The 24380-nt window shown below is 33.5% G+C and overlaps 3 protein-coding genes across 6 annotated transcripts; 2 read left to right on the top strand and 1 right to left on the bottom strand.

Moving 5' to 3' along the window:
- Positions 1 to 629: 629 nt before the first annotated feature.
- On the bottom strand, positions 630 to 4384 carry LOC114369499 (pre-mRNA cleavage factor Im 25 kDa subunit 2-like). Of its 2 annotated transcripts, XM_028326732.1 has the most exons (8): positions 4245 to 4384; positions 3946 to 4049; positions 3560 to 3605; positions 2141 to 2234; positions 1966 to 2039; positions 1767 to 1853; positions 1556 to 1666; positions 630 to 1232 (listed from the first exon to the last, which is right to left on the bottom strand). In XM_028326732.1, exons 2-8 carry the CDS (start codon positions 3993 to 3995, stop codon positions 1161 to 1163), a joined length of 534 nt encoding a protein of 177 aa, XP_028182533.1. In that variant the 5' UTR covers positions 3996 to 4049; positions 4245 to 4384; the 3' UTR covers positions 630 to 1160. The 2 variants fall into 2 exon arrangements, with proteins under 2 accessions (XP_028182533.1, XP_028182532.1); XM_028326731.1 differs by lacking the exon at positions 4245 to 4384 and having other exon boundaries at positions 3946 to 4150.
- LOC114371827 (DNA mismatch repair protein MSH3-like) lies at positions 4248 to 6901 on the top strand. Its single transcript, XM_028329152.1, has 5 exons — positions 4248 to 4256; positions 5239 to 5499; positions 5579 to 5650; positions 6078 to 6227; positions 6536 to 6901. The coding sequence occupies exons 1-5, from the start codon at positions 4248 to 4250 to the stop codon at positions 6899 to 6901; spliced, it is 858 nt and encodes a 285-aa protein (XP_028184953.1).
- A 9055-nt stretch (positions 6902 to 15956) lies between these two features.
- LOC114371950 (F-box/LRR-repeat protein At3g48880-like) lies at positions 15957 to 19703 on the top strand. Of its 3 annotated transcripts, XM_028329289.1 has the most exons (4): positions 15957 to 16120; positions 16974 to 17572; positions 18101 to 18502; positions 18865 to 19703. In XM_028329289.1, the coding sequence occupies exons 3-4, from the start codon at positions 18147 to 18149 to the stop codon at positions 19421 to 19423; spliced, it is 915 nt and encodes a 304-aa protein (XP_028185090.1). In that variant the 5' UTR covers positions 15957 to 16120; positions 16974 to 17572; positions 18101 to 18146; the 3' UTR covers positions 19424 to 19703. The 3 variants fall into 3 exon arrangements, with proteins under 3 accessions (XP_028185090.1, XP_028185089.1, XP_028185091.1); XM_028329288.1 differs by having other exon boundaries at positions 15957 to 17572; XM_028329290.1 differs by lacking the exon at positions 16974 to 17572.
- Positions 19704 to 24380: the final 4677 nt, after the last annotated feature.

The raw sequence follows: 24380 nt of genomic DNA on the forward strand, positions 1-24380 counted from the left end.
TATTGTTCTATATATATGCAGCCCCCCTACCCCAATTAAAAGAAAAAAGATATTGTTCTAAATTCAAATCGTTGCTTGTTAGCAATAAAATCTCTAAACAAAGAATACGATGCCATGCCAGAATATAGTGCACCAAAGTTTTTTATATGCAATTAGTATTTGAGAAAAAGGGTTACGCATAAACATTAGTATTTTACTATATGCAATGGATAAATTCTTTTTTACATAAATAAAATTTAAATTTAATTTATAATATTGTCAGTGTAAAAAACTTACATTGTCCACCGACTAAAATTCATAATTGATATTATTTTAAAAATAATTTATCATAAAAATCAATAAATTTATCATACTTTACTGTTTATAATTTAAAAATAATATAAATACCTTTGACATTGTTAATGCATAAACTATTTATTCTTAAAAATTAGTAATTTAAATTATTTTATCATTGAAATTGCTTTCTTCCATCCCCTATACTATGTTTCCTGTCTTAATGACGTTTTCTCATTATTAATATCAATAAAAGAAATCACAAAAGGCCTTGGACTTTATATAGGTGACGCAAAACGTAAGAAAGATAGTGAGCTTACAAATATTTGAATTTGGTGGTACACAACTTCACCAACTTCCAGAAGTAGCTCATGCGCTAAAACTGTCTTTAATATGTTAAAAAAAAAATTACATTTGTCATTGTTTTATACATTTTGCCACGAGGATTATGTTTGAATTTTTGCCTCTAATATGGGATTATATATAATTTTTGACATTCAATGCCTTTCACCAAAATAACTAGCAATGAAAACCAATGTCCATTCCTTGACCCTTTCCAATGCAATATGGCAACCTGAGCAAGGCAGAAGCAACAGACATGAGATAAAGACACTACCTGATCACCTTGATTTCTACTAGGGCATTAGGTGTATAGCCTAAGAGTTGATTACTTGATTCCATCTTGGGTTGATTGTTCATAACCGACATCAACCCATAGTGCAATGAATAAATACAGACAAACCATGTCCCAACACAGCTACTCTGTCAGAAACTCACTTCAAAACTCAGTTTTCTAGCCAGTCTATGCAATGATAAATCTTAGTCCTAGTTACGAAAATAACAAATGAAAGTCGTAATTTATCAGCATGTAAGCTTCAAATTTCCGTTCAATTAGTGATCATTTTAAACTGGAATCTGGATAGCTGCTGAGGAATAGTGGATATAACTGGCCCGTATCTCTGCAAACAAAAGATACACAAATTTCATGACATGGAATAAAAGTATAACATATTTTTATTGACAGGCTTAGTTATGTGAATAGGTTTCAAAATTAATACCATGATCAATTGTCAGATGAAAACTTTTAAGATATGCTCAAAATAGAAAGCATTTTAGATAAGCCCTTAATTACTTGACACAGCTTCAGTTCATATACATGTTTTCCATTAAACAATTACTGATAACCATTTCAAATTTCAATATTTCAAATTTCAATTCTTCACATTATAAAGAGTTCATTCCACGATCCAGTAACAGAAAAGAACCATATTAAGTACCATACCTGAACATTATCATAGAGTTCAAACAATGGAACAGCAAGAAGTTTTAAATTTTTGGGCACTGCAAAGTATTCCCTCTCAGATAAATGAACAAGGAAAAGCTTTTTGCACTCCTGCATACAAGATATTCAATGATATTATTGTAAGCATGGACCAACTGACCAAGGGAGCCAGGAATTCAAGATATTCAATGACATTGTTTTCTCAAATTACCTTGGGTTTTGTTATATGAGGAGGGCAGTATGGATACATTATGGTTTCAAAATTTGGCCTCCACCAGATTGCTACACACTCACTTATCTGCAGTTTTCCATGGATAAGTGCAAATGAACAACAAAAAACATGGGGATAGTCACCAATGCCAAATTTAACATGTCTCTCCAGAGTCCATATGTCTAAAAAGTAACAATACCTGCCAGTCAGGCACAAGAGCTGGTGAATTAGCACCAAGCTTGCTAGTCAACTTCCTCTTCAAGCCCTCAATTTCTGTAAACCACATCAAATAACCCCACAAAAAAGTTTATTAAGATGATCATGAGCTGCTATTTTCAGACTATCATATTCAGAATAAAGAAGCAAGATCTTACCATTCTCTCCTGGTTTGAGACGACCGCCTGGGAGTTTGCAGAATGTGTTTCCAATTTGGAGAAGAAGTATATGAGGATGATTGTGCTCTTGTACCTGGAAATTTAAAAGTATAAAGATGAGATAGGACAATAAGAAGAATCTCAAAGGGAATTAGATGGTCTTTCTCTATGAAAGGGAATTAACAAGAACACAGTGAGAAACCATATTATAGCAAAAAGTAACTGAAAAAGTAAAAACCTAAGTGACCTAAATGAAGTTAGCACGGAATTGATCAGATGTAAGTAAAGGGTCCCACTCCCACCAAAAATAGGATCCACTTTTCCCCCCTCTTAGATGGGCCCTTCTGGTCTCAGTGTGTCAGTTTTTTTTCTGGGGGAGGGGACATCTTCATGACTAGACCTTATGAGTCATGGCCACCAGGTCGAAAGTTAACAATCTTATTGTTGTACCAAGACTCACCCTCATAATGGGCAAAACAATGCATAAGGCTCTCACCATTATGAGATTTGTAGAGGCTCAAATTTAAACAGTCTACTATCCAATCTAAATATAGAATTCCAAATGCCCGTGACTGGATACTTGTCAATTCTTTATTACTGACAAAACAGCAACTAAGATTAGTCCCCGTGTTCCATAATGTATGTCTATTCTATTACATGCAATTATCGGGAGAAGATGTGGTACCACAAGTGTCTAAGTTTAAATATCAAATTATCAATACTACAAAATAATGGTGAAATTAATGAGGATGTCACACATAGGATACAAGCTGGATTGCTAAAATGGAGAAAGGCATCAGGGATTATTTGTGACTACAAAGTACCTACCAAACACAAAGGCAAGTTTTTTCATAGTACTATACATCTGGCTATACTCCATGGTAACAAATGTTGGTGTTTACAGGGACAAGAGAAAAGGTCTAAGTAGTAGAAATGAGAATGCTAAGATGAATGTGATCATATAACAAAATACAAGATACAAAATGATTAAATGATTGTATACTAGGAACAATTGGTGCGGCACCAATTGAGAAAAAGATAATAGAAAATCAATTAAGATGATTTGGACATGTACACAGAAGGCCCTGGTGAGAAGAGTAGATTGTAGGGTTTTTAATCCTATGAAGAGAAGGAGAGGAGTGCCAAGAACTACATTGAAGAACGTGGTCAAGAGGGATCTCATGGTAAATAGCATTGTTAAAACCTTGGTCTTTAACTGAACAGAATGGTCTTTTTAACAATGTTGTTGTCAAACCAAATTTACCTCACTGTGTAGTTCAAAGGGTTACTGTAAGAAAATGACTCAAGTAAAGACAAGTAATGGCAACATATGATTAGGACAAAGTTGAAAAATATTTTACATATAGGAAGCAAATTGAACAAAATAAAGTAAAGAAAGAGAGCAATGACTTAGCACACCAGTAAAATTCCTTCCACACTGGTCCTCATTCCCTCCTTCATATAGCTGAAACAAAGGAAATAATCATATTTCAGAAAAGTTTCGGAATTTAACTAATTCGAGTAGCACACAGGACAGGGAACGAGCAAAATAAGTATATAAGAGGAAGAGCAGTTCTAAGTTTCATTTTCATTTTTCGAACAGAAGAGAATTATTGATTTTAAAACCATGTCTATGATAAAATTAAAGTATTGAAATTACTAGCTACAAAAGAAAAAGAGAAATTTTCGGTTGTGTTCTGCACTCCATAAAAAATATAATGAAGAAAGTGTGGTTTGCAAGAGAAAGAGGTAAAAAAGGGGGTGTAGTCTAGGGTTTGTAAAGAAAGAGGAGAAAGGATACGAACTTGACTTTCATGCGAGCGAGACGATCCGCGACGGAGGTATCCTTCTCCATCTTGGGCTCCTTCGTGCCGAACGTGTAGCTGGACAACGGGTAAGTATTCACAACCTGCGACGACACCATTTTCAAAACTCAACAACACCAGAGAGAGTGTGTGTGAATTTGTATTCTGTAAATGTTATTTCAATTTCAATGTCCGCGTCTCATGTCTCATACTGCTAGATCTCAATCACGCTGGATCATGGGCCGCTGGCCCGCTTCTATTTCATAACTTTTTTAAAAAAAAAAAAGAAAAACACTTACTAAATGTTATGTGTCAGACTTTTTTGATATGCCAAAAAGACAAGAGTGGTGGTCGGAAGACTTGAGGCCGGAACCTTTTCCACCTGAATTTTGATAGGTTAGGCTTATTTGTTTTCAATTTTTTGTATTTTATCCCCTCTAGTTTATTATATTGGAACTCATTATTCTCAATTTTTTTACTCTTTGATAACACTCTTTGTAAGTAAGCTTTTTTGTTTCCAGTGACCTAAGGTCCTAGATTCGCCATTGCCACCATAGAGTCCAAACTTGACACCTTTATTTTAAGGGCAAAAGCGTGAATGTTCAAACCAACTCAAAGTGAACAATATCTCATCAGCAGTGATCCTAACCATGCAGCAGACTTCAGGTCGGAACAAAAATCAATTCTTAAGTTTGAATTTTATTAAAAAAAAATATTTGATATCATTTTATTAAATAGGCTATTAAATGAAAAAATTAATCTCTACAGGAAATTGAATACATGATTTTTTTATAAAAAAAAAAACAAATGTTTATTTTAATATTTCAAATAAGTGATTCATTTAAAAATATAATCAATTCCACTACTTTATTATAAATTTGGCTCCTTACTTTTAAACGAAAACATTTTTAAGGATGATTTTTTCTCATAAAATCAATTAACTTTTCCTGAATTAAATATTTAATTTTAGGTTAAATTATTCTTTTCTTATTATAGTTTTATGATTCCTATCTTTTAGTCTCTATAATTTGAAAATGATTTTTTAATTTCTATAATTTACATGTTAATTTTCGTTTGATCCCTGTCATTTAAGAGTATTTTTTTTAGTTTTTAGTCCTTATCACTTATATTTTAATTCTTTTCTAGTTTCTATAATTTTTTCGACCAATGAGTATGAATTATATTAATAATAGCTCAATAAATGCATCCATTTCCCCGAAAAATGAGTGATATTTCAATAATATGAAGTTTTGAACAAGTTTTGATTGTCATTTATTTTATTTTTGGCTGCAGTTATCAACTGATGTAAAGGTTCCTTCAAACTGGATCAAGGTAAATAGCACAAAGAAAACAATTCGGTATCACCCTCCTAAAGTAGTGACAGCATTAGACAAGTTATCATTAGCAGAAGAGGAGCTCACTGTTGCCTGCCGAGCTGCCTGGAATAGCTTTCTTAGGGACTTCAGTAAACACTATGCTGAGTTCCAAGCTGCTGTTCAAGCACTAGCTGCCTTAGATTGTCTGCATTCATTTGCCATTCTTTCAAGAAATAAGGTTTGTTCTTAAAGGAATTTTCAACTGCCTTCAAATGTTTCTGGCATTTTGTAATATAATTCTCTATTTTCTGTGACAGGGTTATGTTCGCCCAGTGTTTGTAGATGATCATGAGCCTGTTCAAATACAAATTTGTTCTGGTAGACATCTGGTATGAATTTAATGGCTTGAACTTTCGTATGTAATTTCTCACCTAGTGCCATAAGGCTTTCGTACTTTTGTACAAATTAACATTAATGTTTTCTTGAATCCATTTGAGTTGCAAATTCTTGCCTGTCATATTTGTGGTTTTACTGGTTTGTGTATTTAGTATACGTTATCATGTGCATTTTTCCCCCTTCAAATTGGTTCTTGGATGGCTTAGTCATTGGCTTGTGCATCAGAAGAATTGTTTGACAGTTGCAAATGTAGTTGAAATGACTTTGCAACATTATCTAGTGTAACAGAACCTGAATACTCTACCCTCAAAATTTTTGGGGTTGCTATACTTTTGAGTTTTGACTTTGACTCATTTGATTCAAGTTCCTCATTGTTTATTGGTAACCCGAGGCTCATTATTGTAAGTCATTTCTCACCAGGTTTTAAAGACTACCTTACAAGACAATTTTGTCCCAAATGATACAAACATGCATGCAGATGGAGAGAACTGTCAGATTGTTACTGGACCCAATATGGGGGGAAAAAGTTGCTACATTCGCCAGGTGGCTCTGATTGCTATAATGGCTCAGGTAGAACCAATGCAGTGTGTGCTATATTTATGCTTTAGATTTTCTGCCGTTAATGCATCAACCTGTCGAGGTTGTGCAGTAGAGCGTATGCTTTACTTTGTTAATACTGAAAGCCAATTATCTTTTCTGTCAAAGGTTCTGATATATCATGTCTTGAAATTGAGTTAGCTTTTTGTTTCAAATTTTCTGTATTTTCAGCTCAAGTTGTTGAACTATTTTCCCCTCTAAAATATTTAACCTACTGCTTTTCTTTGACAACCTTGTCCCTTCGACCTGTTGCTTTATTGAAATATTTCTGATCTCTCTAGGTTGGTTCCTTTGTACCAGCATCATCAGCAAAACTTCATGTCCTGGATAGAATCTACACCCGGATGGGTGCTTCTGACAGTATTCAGCAAGGGAGAAGCACCTTCCTAGAAGAATTAAGTGAGACTTCACATATACTCCATAGCTGCACAGAACATTCACTGGTTGTCATAGATGAGCTTGGGAGAGGTACAAGTACACATGATGGTATGGCCATTGCTCATGCGACGTTGTATTATCTTCTGAAGCAAAAAAGAAGCATGGTCCTCTTTGTCACACACTATCCCAAGATTGCCAGTCTGGCAACTGAATTTCCTGGCTCTGGCAGCGTATCACGTGTCACATCTGACCTCACACGATGCAAGTAAAAATTCCAACTTGGATCATGATATCACTTATCTATACAAGCTAGTACCTGGTGTTTCAGAGAGGAGTTTTGGATTTAAGGTTGCCCAGCTTGCACAGGTAATAAATTCACGAAATTATATATTACTATTTAACACCTGTCAAAAGATATATATATTACTAGTGTACTGCTGTCAGAGCAATTGGTTGATTTTGTTTGAGTGGATAATAAATATGTGATGCATAACTCTTCCTCAAGTAGAGCTAGTTCATTCATTGCAGACTAACATTAGGGCTAGGAATTGGAAATTTGGGGATTGCATTAGCATCTGAGCTTGATTGCTGAGGTTTCTAATGTTTATAGAAATTTCTTTTATTGAATTTCACTAAGTTGGAAACATCATGCTTTTCAGTTACCATCACATTGCATAAGTCGAGCTATTGTCATGGCTTCTAAATTAGAAGCACTAGTAAACAGTAGAATACATGGTAGATCAAGAAAGGAGCTGTTATTGGACACGCTGGTGATTGATCAAGAAAAAGAACAGCTTATGGCTCAACCGCATGATCATCCACATAAAGAGAAAGTATAGCTTACAAAGATTTCTATTTAAACTTAAAAGCTGCAACACAAGATGACGATGGTGCTAAATGCTTTCACCTATTGGAACATGCTAGAAGCATTGCAAAGAAATTAATTGGCAGGTGAGGTACCTTGTCTTTTTTTTCATTATTTTAAAGAAGATGAATATTTTTATCTAATTTTGATCTCATTACTACTTATTAGCTCCCTTTAGCGTTACTAATGCATGGTGATAAGATTATCAGTTTAGACCTTTGACTCAATTTTCCCGTCATATATTATCCATATAATGCAGTTATAAGATTGGCTTAGTTGTGAAGGGTAAGAGGTCGTGAGTTTGAATCATCCTACTAACACAACATTAACAACTAACACCTAACAAACAAACAAACAACAACAACGCCTTATCCCACTAGGTGGGGTCGGCTACATGGATCAACTTCCGCCATAATGTTCTATCAAGTACCATACTTCTATCCAAATCATTAAGTTCGAGATCTTTCTTGATAACCTCTCTTATAGTCTTTTTGGGTCTTCCTCTGCCTCGAATTGTTTGCCTTCTCTCCATCTGGTCTACTCTCCTCACTACAGAGTCTACCGGTCTTCTCTCTACATGCCCAAACCACCTAAGTCTATTTTCCACCATCTTCTCTACAATAGGCGCTACTCCAACCCTCTCTCTAATAGCTCCGTTTCTAATTTTATCCTGTCGAGTCTTACCACACATCCATCGCAACATCCTCATCTCCGCTACACCTACTTTAGTCTCATGTTGGCTCTTGACCGCCCAACATTCTGTACCGTACAAAATCGCCGGTCTTACCGCAGTCCGATAAAACTTTCCCTTTAGCTTGATCGGTACCTTTGCATCACATAACACCCCCGATGCTTTTCTCCATTTCATTCATCCTGCTTGAATGCGATGATTCACATCCCCTTCAATTTCTCCATCATCCTGTATTACAGACCCAAGATATTTAAACCGTGTGACTTGAGGGATAATATGGTCTCCTATTTTCACCTCTGAGTTAGATACCCTCGTACTTTTGTTGAACTTACATTCCATATACTCCGATTTGCTTCTGCTTAGGCGAAAGCCATGTGTTTCTAGAGCTCGGCTCCAAGTTTCCAACCTCTCATTCAACTCCTCCCTCGACTCTCCAAGGAGGACTATGTCATCTGCAAAAAGCATGCATCTTGGCGCTATCTCTTGGATTTGTTCCGTGAGGACATCCAGAATTAAGGTAAAAAGGTAGGGGCTAAGGGTTAACCCTTGATGCAAACTAATTGTGATGGGAAAATCGTCTGACTCTCCACCCTGTGTCCTAACACTAGTCGATACCCCATCATACATATCTTGGATAGCTCGAATATATGCAACCCTAACCCCTTTCTTTTCTAGAGCTTTCCACAAAATCTCTCTAGGCACTCTATCATACGCTTTCTCCAAGTCAATAAAAATCAAGTGCAAGTCTTGTTGGTCCATGCGATATTGCTCCATCACCCGCCGTAATAAATAAATCGCTTCCATGGTCGACCTTCCCGGCATGAAACCAAATTGATTCTCAGTAACTTGAGTCTCCTTTCTTAATCTCCGTTCGATCACTTTTTCCCATAATTTCATGGTATGACTCATGAGCTTGATTCCCCTATAATTTGCACAATTTTGTATATCCCCCTTGTTCTTATAGATTGGCACTAACGTGCTTCTCCTCCATTCCTCCGGCATGCGTTTTGACCTCATAATTTCATTAAAGAGTTTGGTGAGCCACTCAAGACCTCTATCTCCAAGAGTTTTCCACACTTCAATAGGTATGTTGTCTGGCCCCACCGCCTTACCGTTACTCATTCTTTTCAACGCTTCCTTTACTTCCTGTTTCTGAATCCGACGATAATACTTATAGTTCCGGTCCTCTTCTCTTGTGTCTAGACTGCTAGAGTCATATCCATATCCATCATTAAATAAGTTGTGGAAATACACCTTCCACCTTTCCTTGATATCTTTTTCATGCACTAAGACTTTGCCTTCTTCATCCTTAACACACTTTACGTGATCCAAATCTCTAGTCTTCCTCTCTCTACCCTTAGCAAGCCTATATATAGATCTTTCTCCGTCCCTGGTTCCTAGAGCTTGGTATAGTCCGTCAAAAGCTTGGGCTCTTGCCTCACTCACCGCCTTTTTGGTTTCATTTCTAGCTATCTTATACTTATCCCAAGTTTCAGAATTTCTACACCTAGACCACTCCTTGAAACACTCCTTTTTTACTCTAACTTTGCTCTGAACACTTTCATTCCACCACCACGATTCTTTACCCCTAGGTCCAAAACCTCTAGATTCATCCAACGTCTCTTTAGCCACTTTAATAATCTCTTGGGACGTCTTGTTCCACATATCATTTGCACTTCCTTGTGATTGTCCACACCATCCCTCCCATATCTTTTGTTGGAAGATTCCTTGTTTCTCACCCTTCAAGTGCCACCATTTGATCCTTGGTGCTACCATAGGACTTCTTCTCTTTGCCCTATCTCTAATTCTTACATCCATAACCAAAACTCTATGTTGGGTAGTCAAGCTCTCTCCCGGGATAACTTTACAGTTCAAGCAATACTTCCTATCAGACTTCCTGATAAGGAAGAAATCTATCTGAAAACATGTCTCTCCACTTTTGTAAGTGATAAGATGTTCCTCTCTTTTCTTAAACCATGTATTGGCTATAGAAAGATCCAAAGCCTCCGAAAACTCCAAGATGGATTTACCCTCCCCATTCATCTCCCCTAGGTCAAAACCCCCATGCACCCCCTCAAAACCTCTATCCACGCTACCTACATGTCCATTGAGATCCCCTCCTAGGAAAACTTTCTCTCCTTGGGGTATATCCTGAAGTACCCCTTCTAGATCCTCCCAAAATTTTACCTTAAAGTGTTCTGCCAACCCAACCTGAGGTGCGTACCCACTAATAACATTAAAGGTGTCCTGCCCCACTACCAATTTTAAGGCTATGATACGATCTCCTACTCTTCTTACATCTACGACATCCTTCTTCCACTGCTTGTCCACAATAATCCCTACCCCATTTCTTGATCTGATTTTTCCCGTATATCACAGCTTAAATCCCGAGTTGTCTAATTCTTTCGCTTTTTCACCTGTCCACTTAGTTTCTTGTAGGCACATAAAATTGATCTTCCTCCTCACCATAACATCCACTATTTCCATAGATTTTCCAGTAAGTGTGCCTATATTCCATGTACCAAAGTGAATCCTCCTGTCATGAACTAGCTTCTTTACCCACACTCGTTCACGAAAATGTGGGAACCCTTGCTTACTTTTCACTACATCCGGGCGGCGATGCAGCGGCCCTTGCTCTTTTGACACTGTACTCGAGCCATACAGCGCGTTGCTTTCGGGCAACGACCTAGCATTCACATTATTACGTAATTGATCCATGTCATAGAGATTCGACAAAGTTTTACGTTGGCTGTCGAAAGCCTAACACAATCCTCTCCTTTTATCCGGGTTTGGGACCGGCTAAGAATAGCAAAGCTAACCTAGGCAGGATTAACAACTAACACCTAACATGTATTGATAAAAAAATATTATCTATATAATATTTTTACCATTAGAATAGTTTTATTAGCTATACATATATGAGAGCGTAGCAAAGAAGCTTTGGTAATTATGTTTGGAGGGATTAGCTAACTGATTTGTTTGTGGTTGACACGAGTTACTTCTAAATTTTCATCACAACTATAATGAAGTTTGCTTGTGCATTAACAGATCAATGCAGTATGTGTAAGTGAGGATTACATGCAGAAGCAGGGTTCGGGTCTCCTCCAGCGTTGTAGAATGTAGATAATATTTTGCATTAAAAAAATTGTTTATTCGTTTAAGTTAAACCTTCCAATTTTTGCTTCTTTACCTGCCTCCTGTCTCGTTTATATTTTTGTAATTTCGGTTGCGCTTGGGAATTGATCTTATATTGATGTCCTAATTTGAGCCAACGGAAGTAAAATCAACGTTGTCACTATAAATTCTATCTTAACATCCTTTGAAATGTTTATTCAGCCGTTAACTTTTTAGTTCATTTATATGTTTATGCTAGTCTCGTAGCATAAAATAATTAGGCTCCCTTAGTCTTTCAGTGCGGCATATGGTCGTCCTCAGAGTGACCCTTTAGTGTTTCTTTGGACTTTGTAGAATATTTTCTCGAAATTAACTAGCCAGTGATTGGGCTAATAGAAGTGTTAGTAGGTAAAATGTCTATTTCTCCAAAGATTAATTGGCGGAAAGGACCAACAGTAGCTCATGCAACGGAAGCTTCAACCCATGTTTCGAATGGAATAAACTGCGAATAGTCATAATCTCTTTCAGCTCTTTGCAGTAGCTAGCAAAATTAAGCATGCATATCATATAAGACTTAGTTATTTAAATTATAAAAACATTTAATTACAATTATTATTTATTAGATTGCAACTTAGATTACGTGTTTAATTATAAAATTCAGTTTTATGCTTTTTAATTAAAGGGTATGTGAGACTTTTTAAGATGTTTTAAAAGTCCACTGATTTATAGTTAAATATGTAATTTAAGTCACTAATTTTAATCTAATGGTTTAAATTAAATTTCTCATTTTTTATAGTCACAATTAGAAGAATAAAGTGTGTTAAGATGTGACAGATAGTAAGAACAATAAAGCTAGTGACAGATAATGAGAGCAGAGGAAAGGTTTGATAAATGATTGATGTAATAGAGATTAGAGAAACAAGTACACACAAATTAGATAAGAATAATAACGTGTGATAAATGACAGATAATTAGAACATTAAAGTGAAAATAAGAGAGGAGAAAATGTGTGATAAAATGATCGATATAATATTAGAGAGAAGATTATGTCGTAGAGTGTTGTAGTATCAATTATATAACTTCAAAAATCCTTATCAGCTATTATATTACTCAGTCACCATCCATTAAAAAATGAAATAGGAATGGTGTGTATCACAGGTTCTGATGGAAAGTTTATGTTTTATCTCAGACCAACTTTAGTCACCATGCATGGAAAGTTTGTGATTCAATCAAAATCTTCATAACAACTATTCATTCAAATCTTCACAGGTTCTGGTAGATTTGTACATCAATCAGTATTAAATAATAAGTTTAGCAGATAGACCCGACCTCTCTCAAATTGAAAGAGTGAGGGATACATGTATGTATCTTGATCAGTGGGTAGGTTCTCATTGGTATTGACCCTATAGCCAAACTATGAAATCATTTTTATCATATGCACGCTTATTGACGATTCGTGAACAGTAAAATGCAAATTATTTTTACCCCTAAAAAAAGAGTATGCGATAAAAACATTATTTATTTTTTAATCTTAAATCAACCGCATGTTACTTGAAACCCGGACACTTCAATTCGATAAGAAGAACATAATCCATAAGAGGTTCATATTATATTAAAAATATGTTTTATGAAATAATTTAAAATTAATGATTTATATAAGTTTTAAACATATGATTTTTATATTATTAATATAATGTTCTAATCAACTGAATTAATAAATTAATTAATGTCAATATATATATCACTAAAAATATTAGGTGTAGAAATTTTTTTTCCGTATATTTATTAACAGAAATAATTTTAAAATATTTCCAAAAATATTAGGTGTAGAAGATTTCCTTCACCATAAAGTTTGGCTAACTTAGAAACTGGGCTTTGTCACTCGCCGCCTAGAATCCAACAACACCCAAATGACAATTTAGCTTAATCTATAGCTGAACCTGCCAACCTGGTATTTTAGTTTGAGTGAGAACAAATAAACCAATTATCAATTATGGATGATTTCGCATGTCCAGACGACCAGACAAAACTGTTGATAATTTTCTATCACAGATGTCTTTATTAAGTTTATTGACATTTACATTTCTTCAAAAAAAAAATTGTGTAGACACTTCAATGTGAATGGAATTGTATGAATTACGTACCACAACATGTCAACATGCAAGCTAAATACCGGATTGCATGCATGGCAAGACAACGCATCAAGGTAATTAAATAGTTTTGAAATTTTAATTCATCTGAAATTCAAATTAAATATATACGCTTAAAAAAGAATCAATTTATAATTCCCTTACAGATTACATGAAACGTAAAGCTTGGGTTGCAATTTGGTTGTACGACCTAGAGAAGCATAGAAATAATAAACTTCTTTTTTTAAAAAAAAAAAAACAACAACAAAACTTCTAATTTAAACGAGGCTAATCAAGACAATTTAAACTTTGCATATGATTTTAGAGTACATTTATACTTTATGTAAATTTGCATATTTTATTATTTTTATTAGAGTAAATAGTGTATGTATTGATAATATAAAAAATATACCATTATTCAATAAAAAAACTATCATATATAATAAGTTTGTTAAATTTATAAAAGTTACTTTAAGGACAACACTAACAATGATTTTTATTGGTTAAACAATGTAAAAAAAAATTATATTAAAAATATCAAAAAATTAAAAACCCTTTGTTATCCAAATATTGTTAGTTTTACCTCGACTTTGTTTGCCCACCTACTCTAGCTCCAAATTTACTATTATGTCATGGGAGAGATGATGCTTATTGCATGCATTAAAGAGAGCCTGTTCATCATTTTATTTGAGAAATAATATAGTTGATTTAATAATTCATACCAATAAGAAAAGAAAAATGAAATAAAATAGGTTATATAATAAATAATATAAAGATGAAGGGAAAATGTTCTATAAGTTATGATATAAATACAAATGTAATGGTCAAGCATTAATAATATAAAAAAAATTACATCATCAATCAATCAAATAATGATTATTATAATTTTTAAAATAATTATTATAAAAGTTAACAATAATAATTTATATTTAAATAATAATTTAAAATTATTTAATACTATCAATGCATAATTCATTTTCTTTATAATATAATATTTTATTTTATTTATTAATATATATTCACTTTTTTTAAGATTGAAATATGTTAACAAACTACAATTTAAGTGTATTCTAAGTTTTTTTTCCTTTTTTTTTATCTTTATCTTAAATTTCTTATCACATAATTTATCATATTTATTATTTTTTGTCTGTAAATTTTTTCCTTCAAATCCTTTTCTTCGTTGAACTTCAATCCACCAAAACGAGGCAAACCAGTATTCTTTTTATACTTGATAGTTGATACCATTAAATTAAAGCCACAGATCCATACCTGACGAAAAGTTGGCATTAGCGGTTGGTAAAGTACATATAATTAGAGAATGTTAATGAATATTTTTAAAATATTGATTAAAGCATTAAAAAATATAAAATAGTATCATTAATATATTTTTATTGTGTTTAATAAAAAATCATTTATTACATTTTAATAAGTACTAATTAGTATAATTTAATATAATCAATTTTAGTTTTGTAAATTAAAATGTGAGGATGGAAATAGGTTAGAGAGGTAGGTAATAGACATATAGCATAGGCAAACAAATCCAATAGATTCACTGACATTTAATGTAATGTAGTTATGTTTTTGTGGGCAGTCAACTTCAAACTCACGACAACATTTGTTGCTGAACTGAACCCACCAAACCACCACCTCGGACATCAATTTTTTATATAACAAAAATATAAATATACATTTTACATTTTTACAAAAGTTTTTATATTTGTCACACACAAATGTATCTAAAATGAATAATTTAAAATTTTCTTACAAGACTTTCTATTAAATCTCCTACTTTCCTTATACGAAAAGTAGTAAATATGCTTTATATTTTTAAGATATTAGATATAATTATCTCTTCATTTGATATTTTCTCTATAAAGGAGGAGTAACAGGAAGATTTGTAAGAAAATGAAGAAAATAGTACATCATTACTCATAACATAAATGAGATTCTATTAAGTTTTTATGATATTTACAAAAATAGATTTTACGTAATTTTCTTGAGTATCTTTGAGTGAGAGAATATTTTTTTAACAAAAATTAAATACAATTTTAAAGTTATTTTTTAATCAAAATTAGATTTTTATTTTGATATTCTATGTCAATTTTTAGGAATTTAATTAAAAACATTAACATAAAAAGAATTGTATTGTCATCAATGACAACTTTTCTCTTTTCTTATCTCAAGTATTGGATAAAAGCTAATAAACTTATTAAATATAATTAATTATATTTGTATGATTGTATAAAATTAATTTATAACTAAAAATGACTATTTAATATGTTTTTCAATTCTATTTTTTATTATGTAGATTGTGAATGTGGAACTCTAATTCTAATTTTAATAGCAGAATAATATTAAAAATATCTAATTAGTAATTAAATGTAATTATTTTATTTTCCTAAAAAAAGTTTTATTTTGTTTGGTTTTATCGGAACTGACATTTCATGACCTAAGCTAAGCCTTTTTCCGTAATTTCCCACCGCCCCCTTGGAATCCGCATCTACATCCACCTTTCTCCTCACAAATTACATGTTTCTGTAACATTTACATACAAATTATAAGAAAAAGAAAGGAAAAAGAAGTAAAGCATGAACGAACACCTCAGAACTTTTGCACTTCAACTCAGCTACTCAACAACGACGCCAAAATCCTCTTCCACACCGCACACTGCTTCTTCCGTTCTCTCAAGGTATGTCTCTTCTCACTCTCTCTCCACACAAAAATAACAATCACAAAGCACACACGCATGCACTTCTACATCTGCCTATGTTCTTGTGTGTAAAACAAGGTGGAATTTTGGGGTACCGGGGGTTTAGATCTTCATCTTATACGAATGACCCAGAATTTGTTTAGTTTCCAAGAGTTTTTTTCTGTGTGTTTTCATTTCTGGGTGTCTGGAATCGAGAATTCAAGATCCTAGGCTGATTGGTCCTTCATGGACTGCTTCGGTTTTGGATTTGGTGCTTTCGAGATATGGTGTGGCTGAGAGTTACGATTTATTTTCGTTGAGGCTTTTTTGTGAAACATGAGTAATTGTTTTGACATGAAAGTTTTGAAGTTGTCGTAAGTGGTGGGTGAGTGAAGCACGAGTAATTGGAGAGTTCGATTCAATGAGCGCCAATTGTTTTGTAAGTTTGTTCGGTCTGATTAATTGTTCATTCTCCCACTCATTTAACATCCAATTTTCATTTTCGATGACCAAGTTTTGTTTTTGAGTGAATGTGGTTTGGACGCCTAATCAACTCTACTTGGTATTTGTTCGTCTTTTCTGTTCTCACATCTCTAAGTTTTTTTTGTTTTTTTCTACTCCATGAGAATCATGGAGTGGAATTAATGATGTTTAGTGAAGAGTTCATGGGAATCGTTAATTGTTTTTGGAGATGCCATGTAGGTGATTTAGCATTTTATCTATGTCTAATTTGTAAGTTCAGGCGAAAATGATTGAGTTCAATAACCATGGGCCAGAGTTGTATCCATGATGGTTCTTGAATCTTGACGATGAATGTGAACTTCTTTCTCTCTGTCTAAATTTTTTTTCACAGGGTGAAGGTAAAAAATTATTAGCCCATGCACATTAATAAGGTGCTGATACTCGGTATTTCCAATTATTTAATTAACTAATGACTAACACCGTATGTTAGAAATGAGGCGTTTGGTAGAAGGACTCTTTTAGGGTTCACAGAAATCTTAAGTTGGGGATGTGAAATTCGTATTATTCATTGGAAAAGTCTTGAGATCTCCGTTGGTGGCAAGATGACTTCAAGTTGGGACTGACGGTGGAGCACAACAGTGGCTTTGGCAGAGCAGATGGTGGTGGTGCTCCTGCAGAGACTATGATGCCGAAGTCACAAGATAGAGGTGAGTGAAAAAATGAATGGATGAATACCTGTTGAAGAAAGGATGTCTTGCATAGTGTGGAATCTGGCAGGAAAAACGGATATTCTGTTATCAAGCATGTGGCAAGTCGGTCATTCTTACATGTGGTGGCGTGGCAACGAGATAAGTGGATGAGAGGGGTTGGAATGTCGTCTTATGAAGGTCGGGTGCTAGATGTCAGTTAAGTTATGATCGATGGCGGCCAGGTGACGCGAAGCCTATGGCGGTAAAGTGAAGGCGGAACATGTCCAGAACACGTAGTTTGGTATGATTTTTTAAAAAAATATTCTTAGGGACTAACATTTCGAGGATTTTATTTTAACTATTTCTCAAATCTTAATAAAATATTCCTATAGAAGGAGGTAGAAATTCAAGATTCTTATGAAGATAGGAAAGTTTTAGCCATACTCAAGATAACATACTAAACACATTTATTGAGTTTTAGCCACACTCAAGAAAATAGGATTACTAGGAAACATGATTTTTGAGAAACACAATTCATGAATTCTTAGAAATATTGTCTACATTTTTTGAGAATTCTTGAACATACTAATCATTTTTTGAGAATTTATATGCATATTGTCTACATTAAAAAAACTATATTAATCTTTTTAGAACAGTGGCTATTCCACTATAACGCTTTTCGGGTTGGCCGCTACATGCTGCTATCCGGGATTTAAAAGCTTTCTTGTAATTGCTATTATCCTCTGTTTATTTCAGCACTTCTATTCTTTTCATGTGCTGCTATTAGTTTTTCACTCTAATGGTTTAAACTTACCACTGATTTTTGTAGGTTTCTTTACACTGAAATTCAGTAAGAAATTTGGAAAACTGGCATAATGGAAGACAACGACTACATAAGGAGATGGGAGGATCTGGACATAGATATTTTGGTGAAGATTTTTCAGTTGCTTGACATTTTTGAGTTGACATCCGGCATCTCTCGTGTTTGTAGTGCATGGCGCTTGGCATGTTGTGATCCACTTCTCTGGAAAACACTAGATTTGTCGATGTTAAGATCTAACTTCATCAAGATCCCATTAGAGCCATTTGTTTATGTTGATGGACGATCTGATAGGACATTAACGCGTATATTGAAGATTTCCCTGAGTCTCAGCCAGCAGAGTATAATGACTTTGATCTTCCATTTCAACTTGTACGTAAGTGATGAACAGTTGACATACACTGCTGAAAGGTAACTTCAACTTTCAAAATCATTATATCTATGTATTAAACATATAAAGTTGCATGAACCATATCAATTCAGACAGGTTGTGTACAACCTTGTGGAATATGATATGCTGATTGATCATCTTTCCATTTAGAGCTCACATCTTAATGTTGCTTGATATTGGATCAATAACTTTATTAGGACCAGCTTTTATGAGATTTTTTACCCTGGATTGCTGGGAAATATTTGAAAATCAGTAGGATAGTGTGGTTGTATTTCAATTTTTAGAAGAGTAGGAGGGCAACAATTGTCGGTTATTAACACTCCTTCAAAATGGAGGTTGCATATGTAGTTTGTCCAAAGAGCTAATCATGTCCCTTTTGTAGGTGCCCACAGCTCAGGCGACTCGTTCTGCCAGCTTGGAACAGAATCAAGAAACCAGGAATGTGCAAAGCCATTCGTGGCTGGAAAGAGTTAGAGTCCCTGACAATGCCTTGTATAGCAAATCCACCATATATTTTGGAGGAAATCTCAACGCACTGCAAGAACTTTAGCGAACTCAAGATTATGGGGCCATGTGACATTTTCTTTGCTTCATCACTTGCTGCGTTTCTTCCAAAATTAAGAGTCTTGAGCCTACGATGCTCAATGCTATATAAGGATGTTCTCATTCTCATCCTTGACAGCTTACAACACTTGGAAGTGCTCAACATATCACATTGTGTTCTGATGGAAGCCCTCCCAGCTCCTCAACAGAAAAGAATCATTAAAGAAATTGATGTGACTATTCGTCAGAAGGCTTCTCGGTTACGTGAATTTCTCACATGCATGGAAGACTCATGTGTCATGTGCCAACGAACAAGAACTGATGAAGGACTGATTAGGTGGTACAAGTACGAGGAAGGGCTTTGGAAAACAGATGAGGTGAGGTCTCTCTCACTTTAGGCAATCGGAAGCGATCTAGTTGTTAATGCTCATGTCACATTTTCTGTTGTTAAGTAATGCTGCCACCTTAAGTGTAGATCCAAATAAACAAAGTTTAATTCTTACAGATGAATGCTGTTGCACCCTCTAGGAGTTAGCCAAATCTTGTAACTGTATATAGGAACAATAAGTTTTGTTTCTGTAGTTGGTTTCATTTTGAGAAGTGTTCTAAATCATGAAAATTTGTTAAGACAGTAATTATGGTTCTTTATAGAAGTGTGATGAGATTAGTTTTGGGCTATTCTTCTTTAGTTTCAACATTTACAAGTAGTCAACTAGTCTTTACGGGTTCGAAATGACAACATTTACATGTGCAGGGTGAGTGTTGGGGATATTCACTGCAGAATGAGTCAAATGCTATTGTTTTTGTTCGTTGTGGTAGATTGAAATTTTGCACTGCAATGAGTAAATAGTTCACTCACTGACAGTGTAAAAGGTTTTTGCTATGTCATTCAAATGCTATTGTTTTTGTTCTTGTTCGCTGTGGGAGATTCAAATGACATGTTATGTAGTAGTATCTTTGTACGTGATAACTTCTTAACTTTTACAAATTATAATAACTACCTTAAAAGTCAGCCACACTTATTCATGTGTAATTAGATAATTTTTATATTTTTCAAACAAATTTAAGCTAATTTTTAATGAGATATACACAGTTTTAATAATATAAATCGTAATGTATCATCAATGTTTGTTTAGTATTATCTAACTTTTTTTGGTGAATAAAGATTATCTAACCTATGCACCAAGTATATAGGATATATCGAATTCTTTTTTATCCAGGGGATAATTTGATTTAACATTTATCAAACTAATGTAAATTGAAAAACATTTACCTAAACGAGATAAGTTCTACATTAGACAGATGATTTGCAAAAATAAAATCATATTTCTTGTACTCGACTTAAAAATTTTCTATAATGGAAGTCCAAAAGTCGTACATACCAAGTAAGACATGTCTTGTTTTTATTTATTTTTATTAAAATTAAATTTGAAGTTGTATACGACTTCCCTTCTACAAAGTCATAATTCTCGATGGAGTTAGTACAACTTCAATTTTAATAACTTCAACGAGAAGCAACAAGCATTCGCAGTTTACTTACATTAGTATGCATTCTATATTTGCAGTTAACAGTGGTGAATATTTGCAGTGTTAAACTCTTGTAAAAAAAATAACAAAATCTGCCGCTTATACTTGGACGTTTAGTTCAGTGATTATTTTATTAAAGTGGTATTTTATAATAAATATTTACTTACTAAATTAAAATATGAATTTCTTGACATGGGATCCAAGATCTTTTTGGAAACAATACTACTTTATTTTTGGTATAGCAACTAGGTAACTTTCTTTTCAGTCTAAAATGTTTCATTAGTTAATAATGTGCTTAGAAGTTTTGTACCTGAATGTTAGTCAACACTTACGATTTGAAGCTGACTCAGCTCTTTTGATCAAGGTGGCTCACTAGTCACTACACAAATTGAACCTTAAGGCTTGAATTCAGTCCAAAATACTGTGCAGATTAAAAAAATCGTAGATAATTTTGTAATTCCAATTAACTTTTCCATCATATGCAAGTTTTTCAAAATTTTGCGCTATAAGATCTTCATCAGCCAGCACATTGTCCAGAACAACAAATATAATTAAATAAAAATAATGTTTTATTTCAAAATCTAAATGCATATTAATAATAGTAGCAAACTAAAATTTAAATTGACTATATTAATAAACACAATAATTGTATTTTCAATTTATACTACTATTAATGTGTACTGTATCTTCATTGAACAATTTTGCTATCTTTTTTTTTTTTTACTGAAATTTTGTTATCTTGTTACCAATTCAAATACTTTGACCGCTCACAATAAGTTTAAGACGAAGGCTTTTTTCTTTTCCTTTGAAAATTATATATTTTGTTTAAAATTCAGCTCACATATATTTCGTAATAAAGGTATTGCGTAGTATTTTATAATTCAAAAGAAGTTATTTTAATAAAATAAAATTTAGGAGAACAAAAATCTTAATTAGAAATGTTTGTGAGACAAATTGGAACGACTTATTCATGTTCTTACCTTCTAATTTTTTTTTATAGAGTTAATATGTAAATTGAATATGACCCGATTAAAACCTTAAAAATATGAGACAATATCAGGTTAACTCGACTTATTAATATATTATATTAACCTATTATATATAGTTAAATCATAAAACTAATGAAACACGTAACTATAATTAAGTCGTATTTTATAACATATATTTTAAGATAAACAATATCAATATATCCATAATATTATACAAAACATTATTTATTAAGTTTAAAAGTTATATTATTAATATATAATTATTTAATAAATTGTACTAGTATTTTTTAAAACAATACATGACGTGAAACTAGGTTGAGTGGACTCAAAATATAATCCGAATTCATCTTGAAAATATAAGTCTAAGTTTTTAAATTTGAACCTATCTTCTCAAGTTAGATCAGGTCAATGCAACAAATAGAATAATTAACAATTTAACACCCTTAGTCTTACGGAATTTCTTGGTGCACCCACCAAATTTCATAAATATCATGATATTTTTGGTTATAAATAGCAGTAGAATTTTTTTATTTTTGCAGCGTCATTTTTTTTTTTTTTGCAAAATTTCCGTAAGTCAGTATACATTGCTTCCATTAAGGGCGATTTGAAAGCGTATTTATTTTCCGGTGGTGTACGTGCGTTGGTGAAGAGTATACGGTGGATTGTGGTCGATTTTCGTTGCCAGAGAAGAAAATGTATGCGAAGAACATACGAATTGGTAATCCATATGACCATACAAATCACCAGTCTGTATGGGTCATACAAATTAGTGATCCAGTCACATGCCTCAATCTTCAGCTCATACAGGTCACGCAACCACGATAGTCGCACATAAGATCCATGACACTGAAAGGTCTCAACTTTTGCCTTTGCAGCGCTGACCTCGAGTAACTCCATCAACATCTCGACAGCGTCGTCGACATGAAGTAGCTCGAAGCTGTGGAACGCCCCTACAACGACGCAACATCATCCAAGATGATAGTCACCTCTCTGACGGGCAAATGGAAACTACTAGTTTCCTTATGTCAGCGTTCCACAAAAGCATACATTAGCCCCCGATCGCCCGTATCTAGGGAACAAGTGATCAAAGGACTAAGTCCACTGGCCACCACAAAGCCTTCAATCTTTGGGGCAGGCCTCCCAAACTTAGTCATCTTCCTTCCATGGGAAGATAGCTTCAACTCAGAATGTTCCTGCAAACAATATTAGGGATGATGTAAAAAAATAATTAACTAGTAAACTACGTTCTTTATGTTTTTTAAAAATTACATACATCTCCATTCCACACTTTCAAAGCAATGTGATTTTCAAAATCACTCAGAACTGATGTGTCATGGGGTCCGCCTAGAAAACCCTCAACATCAGTAACACCTTCTTCAACAGGTGCTTCTGGCTGGTCGTCGACCAATTCCTCCTCGGTCGTAGGAGGGTCCTTGACAACAACCTGTTGTTGTCGTTGTCTACGGGCTGATGCAGTAGGCTTTCACCGTTGGGGGCATCATCGTCACTATCGTCTCTCCTCCCCAACACTTTTCCTATTGCTCGCCCTAAAGCCCAACCAAGACTTCTAGTTCTAACCATTATCTACATAATAATTATCCTATTTTTTATATTCAATGGCCTAAATTTTAATAAACAATTCAATCATTTTTAATATCTTACAAATTTGTTATACAACTAAAATATTTGTTTCAATGTTTTGTATGATAATTTTTTTTTTATTTTCAATTCAATTATTCTTATAACCAATTTTAATTAATTTAAATATAATCTTACTTTTGGAAATCTTAGATAATCTAATCTTAATCTTAATTTGAGAAATATAATCTAATCTTACTAGTTTAATATTACTCTTAATTTGAGAAATTCAATCTAATCTTACTCTTAATATGGGAAATCTAATTTAATCTTAGTAATCTAATCTTACTCTTCATATGGGATATCTAATCTAATCAAATTTAATGTTATATTACCAAACATAATTAAATAATAAAAACTAGGCAAATAATATAAATAACGGAGACTAAAGAAAAATAAACAACAACACTAACCAAATCAGTCAATACATAATAAATTTTTAATAACGATTAAATTTCAAAAATGATTACGATACTACAAAAAATAATTACACTAAAAATCATTTTAGAAATGATTAAATTTCATATATAAATTTTCAAAAATTAACCATACAGATCAGTGATCCGTATGGTTCACAAAAAAAAAATTAAAAATAAAATCATACAGATCAGTGATCCGTATAGTTCATACGAATTCACAATTCATATGACATAAAAGCAAATACAGTTTTAAAAATCAATTTAAGCATTTTTTTAAAATTTAATTTTTGTAAAAAAACCATACGGATCATTGTTCATAAAAAAACAAAAAAAAACACAATCCAACTTAAAAAAAAAATATGGATTTGTATGCAAAATCACAAGTTTCCAGCAAAGCTTCACAAAAAATTCAAAACCAACAGCAACAACCATCCAAAAAATAGTTACAAACAAAAGTACAATCATGCAACAACATCACAATACCAAAAAATAGTGATCGCTTGAACAAAATCACTGAACAGCTTCAAAGGGAACGTACCACTTATCTGGAAGACGATTACTCAACGACCGGAACAAAACCAGAACCACCACCAATGGAAGAAGTGAACGGCGAAAGAACACGAAAACAACAACAACCACGATCAGATGACCGGAATCAGAACACGAATGGACGACCGTAACACACGCATAGGCAGAAGAAGAACAAGCGGATGAGAGGAAGATGAAGAGCAAACAATGCTGCATGAAATGTGAGAAGCAAATGCACTGTACGGACGACTAAC

The sequence above is a fragment of the Glycine soja genome, chromosome 10 (assembly GCF_004193775.1).
Source record: "Glycine soja cultivar W05 chromosome 10, ASM419377v2, whole genome shotgun sequence".
Classification (NCBI taxonomy): domain Eukaryota; kingdom Viridiplantae; phylum Streptophyta; class Magnoliopsida; order Fabales; family Fabaceae; genus Glycine; species Glycine soja.